The sequence below is a fragment of the Poecilia mexicana genome, unplaced genomic scaffold (genome assembly GCF_051168715.1).
Source record: "Poecilia mexicana isolate PSO_F unplaced genomic scaffold, ASM5116871v1 scaffold_16, whole genome shotgun sequence".
Taxonomy (NCBI): domain Eukaryota; kingdom Metazoa; phylum Chordata; class Actinopteri; order Cyprinodontiformes; family Poeciliidae; genus Poecilia; species Poecilia mexicana.
Window position 1 is genome coordinate 16,331,810 of NW_028263385.1, and position 15,936 is coordinate 16,347,745.

The 15,936-nt window shown below is 39.6% G+C and overlaps 2 protein-coding genes across 2 annotated transcripts; one reads left to right on the plus strand and one right to left on the minus strand.

Moving 5' to 3' along the window:
* Positions 1–552: 552 nt before the first annotated feature.
* On the plus strand, positions 553–3,444 carry LOC106929191 (putative transmembrane protein 244). The gene is made up of 6 exons (XM_015005913.2): positions 553–751; positions 1,037–1,122; positions 2,265–2,338; positions 2,432–2,557; positions 2,643–2,687; positions 2,767–3,444. Exons 1-6 carry the CDS (start codon positions 719–721, stop codon positions 2,859–2,861), a joined length of 459 nt encoding a protein of 152 aa, XP_014861399.1. The 5' UTR covers positions 553–718; the 3' UTR covers positions 2,862–3,444.
* Positions 3,445–6,310: 2,866 nt separating this feature from the next.
* sgk2b (serum/glucocorticoid regulated kinase 2b) lies at positions 6,311–10,521 on the minus strand. Its single transcript, XM_015005910.2, has 12 exons — positions 10,311–10,521; positions 9,665–9,740; positions 9,505–9,574; positions 9,357–9,382; positions 8,948–9,005; positions 8,786–8,869; positions 8,563–8,694; positions 8,356–8,468; positions 7,142–7,361; positions 6,908–7,063; positions 6,736–6,825; positions 6,311–6,655 (listed from the first exon to the last, which is right to left on the minus strand). The coding sequence occupies exons 1-12, from the start codon at positions 10,375–10,377 to the stop codon at positions 6,494–6,496; spliced, it is 1,254 nt and encodes a 417-aa protein (XP_014861396.1). The 5' UTR covers positions 10,378–10,521; the 3' UTR covers positions 6,311–6,493.
* Positions 10,522–15,936: the final 5,415 nt, after the last annotated feature.

Genomic DNA, 15,936 nt, shown 5'->3' on the forward strand with positions numbered 1-15,936 from the left:
CAGGGGTGTTGATCTCAGTTAGCAGGCCCTAAATTAGATCAACAAAATTAAATTGTCATATAATCTGATTTAATATTTTATTTTTTATGACTCGTGTATTTCTTGAAAATAAATAAACTTCGCCAACTTCAAAGTGGATGCTTTACTGACTAAAAAAAAAGTGTGACGTGTCAACAAGTGGGTGCAAACTGGGGAGGAAGTGAATTCAGGAAGGTTCAGCAAACGGATTTTAATCAAAAACGTAGGGTACGAAACGACCAAACAACCCCACAAAAGTTACGAAGTGGCGTTACCAAAGATGGCGGCAGGGGAATAATGGACAGCAGTAGAAATGTTCTCTCTCACCACCTCCTCCCATGGTTAGACAGTATTATGCATATTTTAAGTTTGAATTCAGCACTGTGTTTATTTATTTATTTAATGATATATTCGTCTGCTTAGCTTGCTTTTAATGTAGAGAAACATCTGGCCTCAAAACTGCTTCCTTACCCGAAGACGTGGTGTACGAAATTACCACAAATGCAAAGTTCCGAAATGGCGATGAAACGAGTTCATCTTCTTGGACGTGAAAGCGGCGGCGGACGTTGCTCTGTGTTTTGTGACCGTTTGGTCGCTAGATGGCGCAAGTGATCCAGCTTCTTTGGGATTAGCGGCAGATTGCAGCTTGCATCACTTTTGCGTTACACCATCAAGTGGCTTCAAAGCTGCAAAGCATGAAATGGCATTCAAAGGCAAAACGGTCGATTCAAAGGTAAGCGGTAATAGATTGCGATGTGCTGCTGTTTACACTAAAGCAATCCGCTGAAGCGTCTCTGTGGCGAATGATGTGCTAACCATGGTGTGGATACCACACGCTTTTACTGTGTCACGTTCAGATTTTCTCATGCATGATTCAGCAGCTGGTCAGAAAGCTCTCTGTTCGCCTATAACGTGGATCTCAGTAACATTTTAATCCTGTGCATGTTCAGCTTCGGGTTGCCTTCAGGTTTAGTTGACTGGTGGCGCATCCTGTCTTTCTGTCTCCGTCACCCCACAGACCGTGCTGCTCAATCTGCTGCTGTGCCTGCTCATATTTTACTCCCTTTTCTACATGATCGGGAGTGTGTGCTTCGGTGCTTTCAGGTGAGTAGAAATTCCCCACGCATGCGCACAAGCACAAGCGCAGGAAGGACAATGCCCAGCAACGCGGTTACTAACACGCACACAGCGACCCTGGAACGTTTTCCAAAGGCAGCAGCGAGATAATTAATTATTGGCAACTTTCAAATAAAATCAATGTAAAAAAAAACAAAACAAAACAGCTTAGTTTTATCGAAGGCGTGCGTATCCTATATCTTGCTAAAGGTGGTTTAGATAAAATTACATAAATTAAAATGTGGCGGAAGTATTTTGATGATTACTTTACACATAAATGTTGTGTTTTGTGTTTCATTTCATCTTACATTTCTATATGAATTACCTGTTTATCCGGAATCGTACAACGTCTTCTACTAAATGAATCTTTTATTCCAGGTTTTGGATAATCTCACACTGAAAATGTTAAGGGAAAACATCCAACCATTCATTTGCAAACATGAACTATAGTTTTCAACGTGGGGGATTAACTAAATCCCTATTTAAGAAATAACTGTTTATAACAAAATAACCATATGAAAACATTATCAGGGTATTATTTCCATTTGAAGTAAAAGGAATGTTATGTATCAACATTTGTGCCAGAGATTGTTCTTTGTTTTTACTTCTGAGTAAGGGTTCTAAAATTATGGTTTATTATTATTATTTTGAATCTGAGATCATGCTACTGCAAGAAAAGAAGAATACTTCTTTTTAGACATCTTTATCTGTGGTGCCACCAATAAAATGCGGCTAACATTTCGCCTCCAAGGAACCAGAACATTAAAAACATTGAAGGGAGGTTTTAATACTGTTTTTCAGACTTTCTAAATAGGTTAGAGTTTTACACCTTGCAAACTGGGCCTTAATATCACCATTAATTACATTTGGATTGTTTGTAGTACTGACTTTTCCTATTTAATCCTCCACTTGTTCTCCTTCCACACAAAGCAAAATATGCTTTTATGGTCAAGTAAAAGAAATGGGAGAAACAGCAGCCAAAGTCCAAAGAGAAACTTCAAAAGATAACAGGAAGGTCCGAGTAATAAGAAATTATTGCACAATTCTACCGAGATCCATTTGCTTCCTAGGTTTAGAGAATAATAAAAACGTGAGTCTTTCACTATAACAACTGATGTTTCCTTATGCAGGTTGGATCACTTTGACGGGCTGATTCCATTCGATTTTAAAACTGAACCTGCTGAGTCTAACTCCAAATACCTGGGTGAGCATATCGCATACAAACAGTGTGTTCAGCAGCACTGATTGTCAGCTCTCTACAGATAATATATTTCATCACTTTGCTTGTGTCCTTCAGTCAACCTCCTCTCCTTGGAGCTGACCTACTTTTGTAGTGGCATACTGTTTGCTGCAGTGGTGAAGAGGCGGGTTTGGGACTACGCCCTCACTGTCACACTTCTTCATGTTATGATCACCAGCCTGGGTGAGCAGAACAGCACATCTGTATTTGTGCACGGCAAAACGACCAAATCTGCAGTGTAACTGCATGTTTTGCCTCTACATTGCAGTGATGTTGGAGTTTCCCACAGTGTGGCAGTGGTGGCTGGCTTTAGGTAAGCAAACGTCAATGGCAACCCGCCTTTTTGTTGTCAGTAACGAGCTTATTAATTCTCTGTGTTGCTTTTTCCACAGGTAGCGGCTTGTTTTTGATGATTTGCAATGGTCAGCTGATTGCTTACTTCACATGTCAGAGTGAGCAGAGCTACGCCACTTTCAGCTACTACTGACAAGCTGGAAAGGAAGCAAAAAATTAGGATAACATCAGTTCATTTAAATTATTCTGTTAAAAGGGTTAAACTTGTGTTCATATGCATTCACTACACACAGAGTGGTCTATTTCAAGCTTTTATTACTGTTAATTTTGATGATTATGTTTTACAGTTAATAAAAGCCCCAAATTCTGTCTCTTAGAAAATTTAAATGTTACATAAAACCAATGAAAATGATTGTTAAAATGTAAAAGACTGCTAGAAGCTGACTCCTCACAGACTGCTGTATCCAAGCATATCAGTGGAAAGTTTAGCGGAAAGAAAATAGTAATAGTAGAAAAAGGTGCATAGGAAAAGGGCTGATTACAGTGAAGTTAAGTGTTTAGTGGGAGATTTACAAGACGTGGACAGTACCTGCATTCAGAGCTTCATGAACTTCCACAGACAGAACATGGGCTACAGCTGTCCTGTTCTCATGTGAAGTCACCGCCAAACAAGAAACAACAGAAACCTCCGAGCTGGGCCAAAGACAAAACGCACTGGTCTAAGCATGGTCTGGTTACTGGTATTAAAGCTGCAGATGGTAACTTTTATTAAAAAATGTATGTTTTTTACATATTTGTTGAAACTGTCACCATGTTGTGGCTGTATAATATGAGACTGATAGTCTGTGAAAACAATCAAGCTCCTCTGCCTCCTCCCAATGGTCCTACTGCTACCTGCAAAAATTCTCAGCTCAGTCAGAAACAACCAATCAGAACTAAGAGGAGAGTCTTAGCACTTTCAGTTATGCTTGTGTATGTGCTGCTCACACGTTCCCCCACTGCCGTGAATGTTCGGGCCAGTTAGCTTAGCCACAGATGACGGATAAACAGTTTCCTGAAACAGTAAGTTCTTTCTCCGCCATTAGCACATTGAGCAATGCGTACATAAGGTTGATTGACATCGCTAAGACCCTCCTCTGGGCTGTGATTGGTTGTTTTTGACTGAGCTGTGACTTTCAGTTAGCAGTAGGAGCACTGGGAGGAGGCGGAGGAGCTTGATTGACAATCTGAAATTCATAGCTCAGTCATAAACAACCAATCAGAGCCCAGAGGAGGGTCTTAGCAATGTCAATCAATCTTATGTACGCACTGCTCAAAGTGCTAATGGCGGAGAAACAACTTACTGTTTCAAGAAACTGTTTATCTGTCATCTGTGGCTAAGCTAACTAGCCCGAGCATTCACAGCAGTAGAGGAACGTGTGAGCAGCACATACACAAGCATGACTGAAAGTGCTAAGACCCTCCTCTTAGTTCTGATTGGTTGTTTCTGATTGGAGCAGAGCATTTGTGCAGATGGGAGTAAGACCACAGTGAGAAGGCAGAGGAGCTCAATTTTTTTCACAGATTATCTGTCTCATACTGTCACAACATAGAGACAGTTTTAACAAATATGTAAAAAAACAACAACATATTTTTTATAAAAGTTACCAACTGAAGCTTTAAGGTTTACCAAGGCTTTAAACAGTTACAGTTTTAAAACACTAAAGCTTTCTGTCATACTATTCTCATCGTTTATGGTTCTTTCAGTGAGACGCCAGAGAAAGCAGTGGAGTGATGGGACTTCTCTCTGGCTCTAAGGATTATGGAGGAACACAGTGCTCCCCTCCCCTACGTGTTGCTGCACACTACCAGGTAGCAGCCTAAAAATGGCTGATTTGTTTTCCTTCACTGACAAGAAATACAAATCTGGCTATTTGGAAGTATTTCTGCTGTGATAAACACAGACAATCATGGTTTGGGTTCCTTTTGCCTGACTTATTTCATGCAGTCTCTGCTTTTGTGTTAATAGCTTCCTTTCTGTCACTCATCTCCATTTTATGGATCTCATATCTCATATTTGCCTTTTGACAGCGAGCCGTTGATTCTCTGTGACTGGTGCCTAAGTCCAGTTCTCGAGATCTGCCGTCCTAAAACTTTTAGATTCCTCTTGTCTCCAGCACACCTGAATCAAATGCCTCATTACCAGGCACCTGTAGAGCTAAAAGATACAGATTTGATTCAAGTGTTGAAGAGAAGGGATGTACAAGTTATGGACTTTAAAAAAAAAATCATTGTTTCTGGAGCTGCTAAAATAAAATTAGTAGTAATTCTTATAATTTTAATAATGTTGGCTGTATTTTTTTAAGAAAAAGATGCATGTCCACAGTCCATGTTTCTTGCAACCAAGCAGATTGTCTTCCTTGTAAGGGAAGACCTTTCTGAGGCAGCTAGCTAGCAGTGTGCAGAAACATGTAGGGGAGCACTGTGTCGTTTCTTTATAACCAGAGAAAAGTCCAGTCACTGCAGTGGTTTCTCTTGCATCTCCATAAAAGGACTTAAACACAGAGAAAAGTTTGACTGAAAATGTCCGCAGTTCTGACACTGTAACTGTGAAAAACGTACCGGTAACTAGGCCATTTCTAGTCTGGTTCTCGGTCTCTTAGCCCAGCTAATGTTTCTGACACCATTTCTGGTTTAGGAGTAGCTTAACACAAAGACTGATAGTTGTATCTCATGTCCTGCATCTTGAAGCATTGACACCAGCCACAGTCCACACCGTGTGAATCTCTTGAACAAGCTGCTCTTCATACTTTTTCCTTCCACTAAACTTTCCATTAATATACCTTGATACAGCACTATGAGAGTAGTCAGCTTCCTTAGCAACAATCTTTAGTGGAGGCTGTCAGACTGTCAGCACAGCAGTCTTCTTCATGACCAACTGTGAGTGCCCAAATCCAGTCGTTAAGGGTTACCATCCTGCAACTTTCAGACGCATTCCTTTTCCAACACACCTGAATCAAATGAATTGCCTCTGCAGAGCTGACTGACTGCTGATGAGGGGATTCAGCTTTTTGATTCAGGCGTGATGGAGCAGGGATGCATGTAAAAGCTGCAGGATTGTAACCCTTAACAACTGGACTAGGGCTCCCCTGGTGTAGAGCATGACATTACATTTCTATACTGCAAATTATTGGTCTTATGTAGTTTTCTGGGAAACAGAATTTGGGGTTTTAAATATCTGTAAGTCATAAATGTCAAAATTAACAGATAAATATTTAAAATAGATCACTTTGTGATAAATTAGTTATATTTTCTGAATTAATTGAACTTTTTGATATTCATAAACCATTTTTGTTTGTCACAACACAAAGGGCAGTGTGTATTTTTGCTAAGAATGGCATTCAGCTGTATTTGGATACAAGTGCAATATATAGAGAAGCTTTCCTGTTACGTTTGCAATGCGTTCTGCTTCCGTCTTTAAGTATGTAATATTAAAAAAGCCAGTAGGATAAGATGTAACTAGTGAATGTATTTGTAAGTGGGACCTGTGCAATAAAGGATGTAAACATTTTTATATAAACCAGCTCCTGGCTCTGCTATATATGAAGGACTTGAAATAATGACCCGCCTCTCCTGTATAAATAACTCATACTGAGAAATCAGTGAAAATCTAAAAACATATCACAGTTTATTCAAAAGCAACAAATGAAACATGCTGGAAATTGCCATATCACGGTTTTCATTTTCCATTTAAGTACAAAAAATAGACATTACATAAAAAAGATAAAATAAAATAACTTAACAATAAATATTTAAACAATCCCGCTCCAGGAGGACTTGGTGGCGTTATGAGGCTGGCTCTGCTGCCACGTACTCGGCTGGGTTCATGAAGGAGAATCCAGAAAAGGTTGCGCTGGAGGCGGCTGCCTCCGACCTGTCGTTGACGGAGGCAGGGACAGGCTGCAGCGTGAACGCAGGAGCGATGTAGCACACATCACAAGGACTGGTCTAGAAAACGACAAGACAATCAGAACCAACTGGGCACATGTTGAAATTACGTTTCTGACCATTTTCTGATTTATCCATACCACTTTAGGGATGAACGGAGGCCGGACTTTTCTGGCTATGAGGTCGTCCCAGTTGATGGAAGCGAAGAACTGATGCTCCTTCAGCTCCTCCTGAGAAAACAGCAGAAATGAAATCCTGTGGTCATGAGCCTCTTCACTCATTCTGGATGCTCTCTGTTCTGTACGCACTTACAATATCAAGCCTCTGGCCCAAGCGCTTGGAGACGTTTCTCTCTAACAACCCCTTCAACAGAGAGTGGGCGCCTTCAGACAAGCCGCTGGGCAGCCGCAGAGGAGAGTAGAGGATATTTTCCAACATCTCTAGCCTGCTGCGGCTGTAAAATGGAGGCTGGGAAGCAGAAGAGGCGATACAGTGAGTTAAAGATGCAGAAAACAGTGAGGCGAAGCTTAACCCAGTGAGACTCACCAGTCCAGAGAGCATCTCAAACAGCACCGCTCCCAGTCCCCACCAGTCCACAGCCAGGCTGTATGGCTGGCCCAGCAGAACCTCTGGAGCCAGATACTCTGGGGTCCCACAGAAGGTGTGTGTAATCCCACCCACAGCCACGCCTTCCTTACAAAGACCAAAGTCTGTGAGCATCACGTGGCCTTCACTGTCCAGCAGGACGTTTTCTGGCTTCAGGTCTCTGCACAGAAACACATGGAGCAGAAAATGTGTTCAGTAGGCTTGTCGCAATAAATCAGCTTGTCGCATGATCAATTAAAACAAGCTCAATAATTACATTTGCATGATTTATCGTTTTTGTCTTTTCTACCAAAAGCTGGATAACAAAAGTTTTCAGTCTGGCTCTTTTTGTTCAGAGGACAGTTTTGTTTACAGAAACTTAATAATTCATTTTATTTGTTGTTTTGTTTATTTCGGATATTTGAAATATCTTTCAGCTCCAGCGTTAAATGTTCAGTAGAAAGTTTATTGAGTTTTGAGAATGTGTTCTTCAATTATTATGCCGTTTTCAATATATTACTTGAAAATGCTCTAAAAACAACAATGTTATTTATTGCAATAACTTAAGGGGCAATTTATCATCCAGCAAAATTTGTTATTGTGACAGGCCTATAGTTTAGTCTATAAAATATCTCTATTTAATAGAGATATTTTAAAATCTATCTATCTATCTATCTATCTATCTATCTATATGTTCTCTAGTTCTAATTGAGGCAATTTTACACTTTGACAAAACTTTAAAGCTCCTTATGTAGGGCAGTAAAAAGGGGGACCTTCCTGTCTACAAAAAATGCTCTTCTGACTAAACCAGTTAGTTTCCATTGGGATATAAAAATGTGTCACTTATTTACGACAAGCTCATTTGCTGTGAACAAAACAGCATAATTAATGTTTTACTTGAAATCAGGGATTTCAGTAGTTTTCCTCTTATGACGTTTAAAACATGAAGGAAACCTGTGGGTGTAAAAGCGTCACATGCAAAAAGTAAAAAAAAAACCCCACCAACCTTAGAGAATAAAGTATTTTAACTTACCTAAATTTTTCAGCTAATAATTAGTTATGTTGCATAATTTATAGAAGTCTACTATTGTTTTCTATAAGCTCTTTAACTGAACTTTAGCCAAACTCGCAGAACTGCTGACGGAGCTATCTAAAGCCGTGTTTCATCTGTGCACCTGTAAACGATGCTCAGAGAGTGGAGATATCCCAGCGCAGCGGCGATCTCTGCAGCGTAGAAAGCAGCTCGGGGTTCTGGAAATGAACCCTCTCTCTGCAGGTGGTAAAACAGCTGAAAGAAACAAAGGTTTCACAAACAAGAAATGAAACTCTAGGAGATAATTTGCGAGACTCAATCAGACAAAGGACTTCTCTAACCCGCATACCTCTCCACCGTTTGCAAAGTCCAGGACGAAGTAGAGCGTCTTTGGCGTCTGGAAGGAGAAATGCAGCCCCACCAGGAATGGATGTTTTAGTCCCTTCAGCAGCACACTCCTTTCAACCATCACGTGCCTTTGCTGCAGAGACACAACCCACGGACACGGTCAGACAGACAGACAGACGCTCAGATGGACAAACAGACGCAACGAAACACAGAGAAGGACAGACCTCTTTCCTCTTGATGATCATCTGCTTGTCCAGGGCTTTAACTGCGTAGTAACCTCCTTGTTTTCTGTGTCTTGCCAGCAACACCTGTTACAAAATTCATTTTTTAATTGATCATTTCACAGCTTTTAGAGATAAAAACTAATATATTAATGAAAAAAATACCTTTCCAAAGCTTCCCGTGCCAATAACTTTGAGGTAGTCGAAGTCTGATGGTTTCACCCTGATGAAGACAATGACAGAAAACAGTGGTAAGTAGTAAGAAATGTATTAATGATTGTAAGACAAGTATACAAATAGAGTGATGTTGCTAAATACATAATGTGTCCACATAATGAGTTAACCCTGGTTCTTTTTGCTTATTTGTTTGTTTTTTTCTCAAAAAGCCCTCATAATTGCTAATGCCACAACCTGTGACGTGAGCTCACAAGGTTAGGAGCCAATTAGGGGACCCTCCCATGGACCTTCACTGTGCTTCTCAATTGACTGCTATAAAAGAAAGGGGTTGCTCTGTAATGTGAAGCAAAAACTTTTTCTCGTGTCAAGAAAAACGCTGCGAGTGGGTGTGACTCACTGTGAGGTTTCTGTGTTCACTGGGCTCTGAAAAAGTAAGACAGACAGAGAGGGGAGGGATTGTCAAGTCAGAAGGTGGGATTGGGTTTCATCCCCCGTCAACGACGAGGCAGCGTCTCCTAAGATTCCTCCGCCAGATCAGAACTCACCAAGGCAGCTTTCTCCTGCTTCTGTCTCCTCATCTTGCTCTGTCTCTGCAGCAGTTTCTGGGTGTCCAGGCTTCAATCGGGAGGTCAAGCACAGCTAAGAGTTAAAGGGGCTGGACTCAAAGTTTTAAAAAAGAAAGTCTTATTTTCTTTGCTAACTTACTGTTGGCAGGGCTTCTGGGTGGAAACAAGTTTGTGCAAGAAATTGCTGAAGCCAACTTTCTTCTCTTTCAGCACATCTGTAAGACAGATGGATAGACAGACAGGCAGAGAGGGGGTGGGTTAGTCCATTACATAAGAATGTACTAGCTGGATTTAGTCTGATGATGTCTGGCAGCTTTTCAAAGTGAGGTCGTACTGAACATTAAACGAAATTTAATAGCTTTCTGGAGTAACCAAGTGATATCAACAGGCAATTCTGTGTTAAGTTATTTTAATATTAATTCAATAAATGAAATTATTTAATATAAACCTATATGTCCTATTGAGGAATACTTTGACATTTTCCAAATAATTTGCGATGTTTCATATTATCACTTTCGTAAAATAATATCAAATTTAGCTAAACGTGATTTTGCACCCTCCCCCCCTCCTCCGCCAAAAAAAATAAATAAATAAAAATTAAGGTATTTTTTAAATTACCACCTCTTTTTTTTTGTCAAAAGACGACTTAGGGGAAAATAAAAAAAAAATAAAAAAAAAACTTTTGGCACAAAATGACTTAGTCCAGTATTTTAGGAAGGTGACGATATTTAGGCTAACAGTTAGCTAATTTTACTTTTCAATTAAGCTTAAAAATGGCGACCTACCTGAGATAAATGTAACAAGCCCCTTCATTTTGGCATAAGTCAGCGGTTTCTCCTGAGTCAGAGTCATCTGGAGGAAGTTTTATTTAAAAAATAAAACTCATGGGTTATTTAAAAAATAAAACTCCAAAGAGAACAGGTTCTGGTTCTGGTTTTAGATCGACCGTCCTCATCAACTAGGCCCTCGGGACTGAAACTTCAACCGCTCTGCTGCTCGATTTAAGACCTGTGACTCACTAGGTGATGCGTTCAAGTTCCCTCGGACAACTTATAAATACAACATGAGAGGCTCAAAATGAGCGCCGCTTATGACCAATATGTGGGGTATTCGTCTCTACAGCTGTATCATACGTATTACTGGTGTTGGGTAAATAACTTTTAGTTAGGATACAATTACTTGTTCTCACCAAGTATTTAAGTTTGAAAGGGAAGACCTTCATAGTTGTGTTTTACAACATATTCTTTGCAATTAAAGCATCCTGGCACTCGATTTCAGCACCCATGACTGAAAAAGCTCCAAAGCAGATCCATGACTGCATGGTGGCTCATGTAAGCTGTCAAAACCAGTTGAGAAAGTAGCCTGACCCTGATATCTGTCTATGCCACACTTGGCGATAGGAACTGCCTTTTAGCATTTGGGTTAACAGGCAGCGAGTCTCTTAGGTCGCTGTCAAGGAATTTTGTCCCACTCTTTTTTGCAGAAGTTTTTAAACAATGTAATGTCTTCAGCCACATTTTTGAGAATGAACAGCCAGTTTAAGGTCAGAGTATCTCATTTCGATTTTAATCCAGACTCCAGAACTGTCCCTTTTTTGAGCCCTACAGAGGATGTACTGATGTGCTTTATGTTGTTCTCACCCAACATTTTCTGGAAGAGAAATTCAGGTTTTCATCAGTTAAAGCGAGTCGCCCAGCTCCTGAGGAAGCAGAGTAGACCGAGGCCATCACACAACCGCCACCATATTTGGCTGCAGGTATCACCTGTTGTCTCAAATGCCCTGTTAGTTTTGTACCAGGTGTGACGGGACACACACCTTCCAAAAAGTTCTTCTTTGGTCTTGCCAGTCAAATATTATCAAAATGTTTTTGTCAATGTGAGACGGGCCTATGGTAGGAGGATACATGGGGAAGGTTCATTACTGTGGAGTTAAGTCTCAAAACTTTTGGTGCTTAGCCATGTCAAAACTAAAAACAATGAATTTCTTTAGTTGCTTTTTGAGAACTTTTAGCTTACTTAATGTCATCATATAGATTTTATTAAATCCATTACTTGATTTTACAGGTCTGGCAGTAATCAGATCTGTATGAGACAAGTGAAATTTAACTGAAAGACATGGTTAATCCTGGGTAAATTATACACAAATCAGATTGTTATATATATATATATTTTTTTTTTTACTCAGGTAATTTTTGTTTTATACCAAATTTTATTTGATGATTTGAAACATAAATGTATATTGTCTTTAATCAAGAAAACACAAAAGCCAAATGGCCCTAGCTGCTATACTTCTCACAAGTAGTTATAGGAAGGACCCTGCATAGTAGCAAACAGATAGGAGCATGTTTACTCAAATGAAATGCTGTGATCACGTGTTGGCCTAATTTTACTGTAAAGTTCAGCTTTCATGATTTGCTCCTCAGTTTCTGAATGCACCCACTAGTTTAGGGCTATTTTTGATTTCTGGAAACTGTACTACGTGTGTAAATTCCTGACAGTGCTCCAAACATGTGCTGTTAGACGTCTTGTCTGTGGCACGTCTGGGAAACTGGCAGGACCTGTTTGGATCATTACTGACCCAGTTTTAGGACTGTGATACGGTCTGGTGACTGCTAACCAGAATGTGCTGATTGACACTGAGTGATTTGTCAAGACAGCGGTTGTCTTCTATCTGATTGGACACATTTTTACTTGTATTCAGAGTGTGAATATATGTTATTGCACTTTCATACAGGATATAGTCATATTCAGTAAATTAGAATATGCGTTTTGATGCGGCTGAATGGGTATTTTTTTTAAATAACCTTTAAGCAGACATTGAGTTCACTTTTCTGTATGAAAAATATTTTTTATTGATTTGTAGTAATATTCTAATCTGTGATCTTTATTTGTAAGCATAAACTCATCATAATTAACAGAAACAAAGACTTGACAACATCGGTTTGTGTGTAATTAATCTTTATAATATTCTGCAATCTGAGTGGATGAAATAAATTAGCCTTTCAATTGTATTCTAATTTACTGAATACATCTACACATTAGGTATCAAAAGGGTGCATTAAAATGTATTAGTAATGTAAAAATGAGAGGATAATAGATTTATTGAAAATCTTGTTTTAATCTTTATTGTGACTTTTATTCTGCAAGATACAACCGTAAAACTAAAAATAAATAAACAGCTAATTAGCTGGTTGCCAAAGTCAGTATCCCCTTAAACTAAAACTCTGTTTGCAGCATTTTGAGTTCATGCGCTGTCCATTACCAAAGCTCTGTGTGTGTCTGATGGGTTTCTAATGTGCAGCCATAAGAAGCATGAAGGGACGCTGATCCGCTCTTTGAAGGGTCGCACCGCTGCAGGGTCACTTGGTTCCTCACATACTATACAGATTTTAAAAACTTAGAGTTTTGCACATGAGTAAATAATGTCTCATCTATGCCCAATAGTTTGCATTTTCTTTGAGGGTTGATGAATAAATGTATTAAAGTTTTCCAGCTTTTTGTGGATTGCTGTGTCCTGCACGTGAATGGAGATTCTCTGACAGCTAAAACTGCAGCTCAAGTTTTTTCCTACTGCTGTGTAACATGAACTATGTTAGAGCGCCTGCGTAAGGAAAAAAAAAAAAGAAAAAGCCTTAAGTAGTCAAAAACTAATTTCGAAATTATGTGATACAGCTGTACCTTTAACTTCATTACCTACCTGAGGGATCTCATTGTTAACCACTGTATTATGAAAACTTCTTAGCTGCAGATTTTGGAAAAGATTCTTGGTTTTAAATTGAATTTATGCCTTGGAAGGATTTAAAAGATTTACCTTTTACCTGTTAAAAAAGTAAATATTTAATTCTAACCTCCAATGCAGGAGTCTCATCTTCCTCAACAAAGAGCATGATGCTGCCTCACCATGTTTTTGCCAGGCCTGTGTCGTCTTACTGTCATGCTACTTAATCTAGACATACAGGAAATACTGGAGAAACAGCCAGTGACATAAGTCATTCTTTGTTGCCTCTGTGATCATTTTCCATCAGATTTCAGATGTTAACTTAGACATACTTGCTCTATTGTGACGGTGAGATATTTAATCTTAAACTTCTGTTTTATTTGTCATTATCCTTGTGGAAATCTGTTTCTCTTTCTGAATCAGCCTGCATGAGCAGAGCAGCAGCAGGTTTTATTTGTAAACTTAGTCAAGGGAGATTTAATTTCATCCCAAGTCAGACTTCAAACCTGTTCTGAGAGATGAATGCATGACATGTGTATAGCTTTCTACTTCAGTTTGTCCATAATAATTGATTTGAGGGAAGCATTTCCTGTAGATCCCGTTGTGAAGTGTGAACATGTGTGTAGGGAATATTAAACATTAAAAAAAAAAAAAAAAAAAAAAAAAAGAGTCCAAAACAGCAGCAATAATAAGCATACCGTGAGGATTTGAGTTTTTCTGTGTGTTTATTTTTCAACCTGGGTCTCAGTGTCTCCCTCACCACCTCATGACACATACATTATCATACCCTGAGCTACTGAGGAAACCCAGGTGAGAATCAGTCGATCTTTCTGTCCTTAGGACTCCGTTTATTCTGATTTTCTCTAATTAATGACATTTGTGAACTCAAGAAGACTGAATGTTGTAACTAAAACAAAAGCTCAAAAATGTGTGCATATATACACCCAGGTTAACGGATTTGTTTGTTTGCAAGTTAAATTTTGGAGGATTTATGTTTGTGCTCACACCATTTCTAAGAGTAATTTAGAAAAAACAATTGTCATGTTTTTGGACTGTGGGAGGAAACGTATTCACAGAGAACATTTATTTGTTTACTTCGTTTAAGAATGAACACGTCACATGTTAAAGCAAACATAAGTTCTGAATGAAAGGAGTAGTTTGAAGAAAAAAATCTTATATAGTCTACCCCTTTTCCCAGAAGTCAGTCTACTGCACCACAAACGTCAACAACCATCCATATGGACAAGTTTTAAAGAGGAAATGTATATATATAAAGGCAACAATAAAGAAAAAGATCTCACACCCCTCTACAGAATCAACACACGTCATTATACCTTGAAAGAAAATTACATTTGATTAAAAGTAAAACTGACGTTTGTAAGTAAAACTGCATGAAACAAAACAACCTCAAACTCAGGAGATTCTTGCTGCAAGGCCAAAGTGCCACCGACTGCACCCATGCTGTAAACATTTCTAATAAAACACAAATGCAAGCGTTTTTCTTTCAAAGCTGCACCACACATGTTCAAGGACTCAATCACTGCTGTGAGCTCCTTCAGTATCACTCATAAATCTGGCTGGAAATGTGCTGATTGGCACCTTATGCTGTTTGTCGAACAGCAGAGCTTTGAGAAGCAGATTTTTTTTATTTTTATTTTTTTAATTCAGAGTGAGACAGAAGAAAGAGGTATGAGTTTTTCTTCATTTACAAACAGCAACATGAGCACAAATTCCTCCTGTGGATTTATGACCTTTCAATAAAAATGAACCATGCTGGATCTTAAAATCATTCAGAACTAAAAAGACTCGACTCTCTCCCTCTTCAATAATTTCACAGCATAGTGCGAGGAAGACCTGAATTGCAATAATCTTGCTCGGCTTTCACTAAGGCTTTAAGCGTCGTCCTGGAAATAAAACGAGCACGGTTAATCTCTGCACAAAATGTAGATGCAAACCACCCAGTGACATTATGAAGGCTTTCTACCAAGAACTGAGTTATATAACCAAACTTTGACACTAATGTGTTCTTATGTAATGAGGGGGAAAAAGAGAGGCTGGGTCCGGTTCTGCTGCTGGTGGTAAACAAATTCTTGAGTGAAACAGAGAAGAACGGAGATACCTGAGGAATTTACAGACGAGGAGTAAAACCATGTGTAGAAAAGAAAAACAAGTGTGAGCGCGAGCTTAACGGTTTTGTTGGAAACTGGAAATAATGAATGAAGATGTTGTACCTGTGTTTTAAGAGACGTAAATCAGATGGAGGACATGAAGTTCTGGTACTGAAATAACATCGGGTTTGTCCCTGTGTCTCTGGGGGTCTAAATTTGGAGACACTGCAGGGGTCAGAGCGGAGAGGGCACTGTGGCTCTAGGTTTGCAGAAAGCTGATCCTCTGACAGAAACGGGGGGAGTTTTCCTGTCTGCCATGGAGACTGTGTCTGTGAGGAAAGGAGTAGACGCCCCTTTGCCCCCTGTCAATCTGTACGCTCAACCAACCAGTCCGTGCTGGCCTCCAACCAGCCGCCCTCGGCGGCGCACGTCGAGCCGGTCTGAGCTGGTTTCTCCTCTCGGGGAATGCAACAAGTGACGCAGAACATCTGAGCGATCAACAGCATTCCTACATGTGAGTTCAGAGGGGACGCTGAGGAAGCTTCAGCTCTTTGGTCTGGAGTGTTTCCAGAATGCCAGCTTTCA

Excerpts from the sequence above, each read along its gene's own strand:
- LOC106929191 (XM_015005913.2), top strand. The coding sequence starts at position 719 with ATGGCATTCAAAGGCAAAACGGTCGATTCAAAG. Across the intron at positions 1,123-2,264 it reads GTGTGCTTCGGTGCTTTCAG|GTTGGATCACTTTGACGGGC; the intron begins GTGAGTAGAAAT and ends TTCCTTATGCAG. Across the intron at positions 2,688-2,766 it reads GCAGTGGTGGCTGGCTTTAG|GTAGCGGCTTGTTTTTGATG; the intron begins GTAAGCAAACGT and ends CTTTTTCCACAG.
- sgk2b (XM_015005910.2), bottom strand. The coding sequence starts at position 10,377 with ATGACTCTGACTCAGGAGAAACCGCTGACTTATGCCAAAATGAAGGGG. Across the intron at positions 8,469-8,562 it reads ACTTTGCAAACGGTGGAGAG|CTGTTTTACCACCTGCAGAG; the intron begins GTATGCGGGTTA and ends TGTTTCTTTCAG. Across the intron at positions 7,064-7,141 it reads TTGAGATGCTCTCTGGACTG|CCTCCATTTTACAGCCGCAG; the intron begins GTGAGTCTCACT and ends TCTGCTTCCCAG.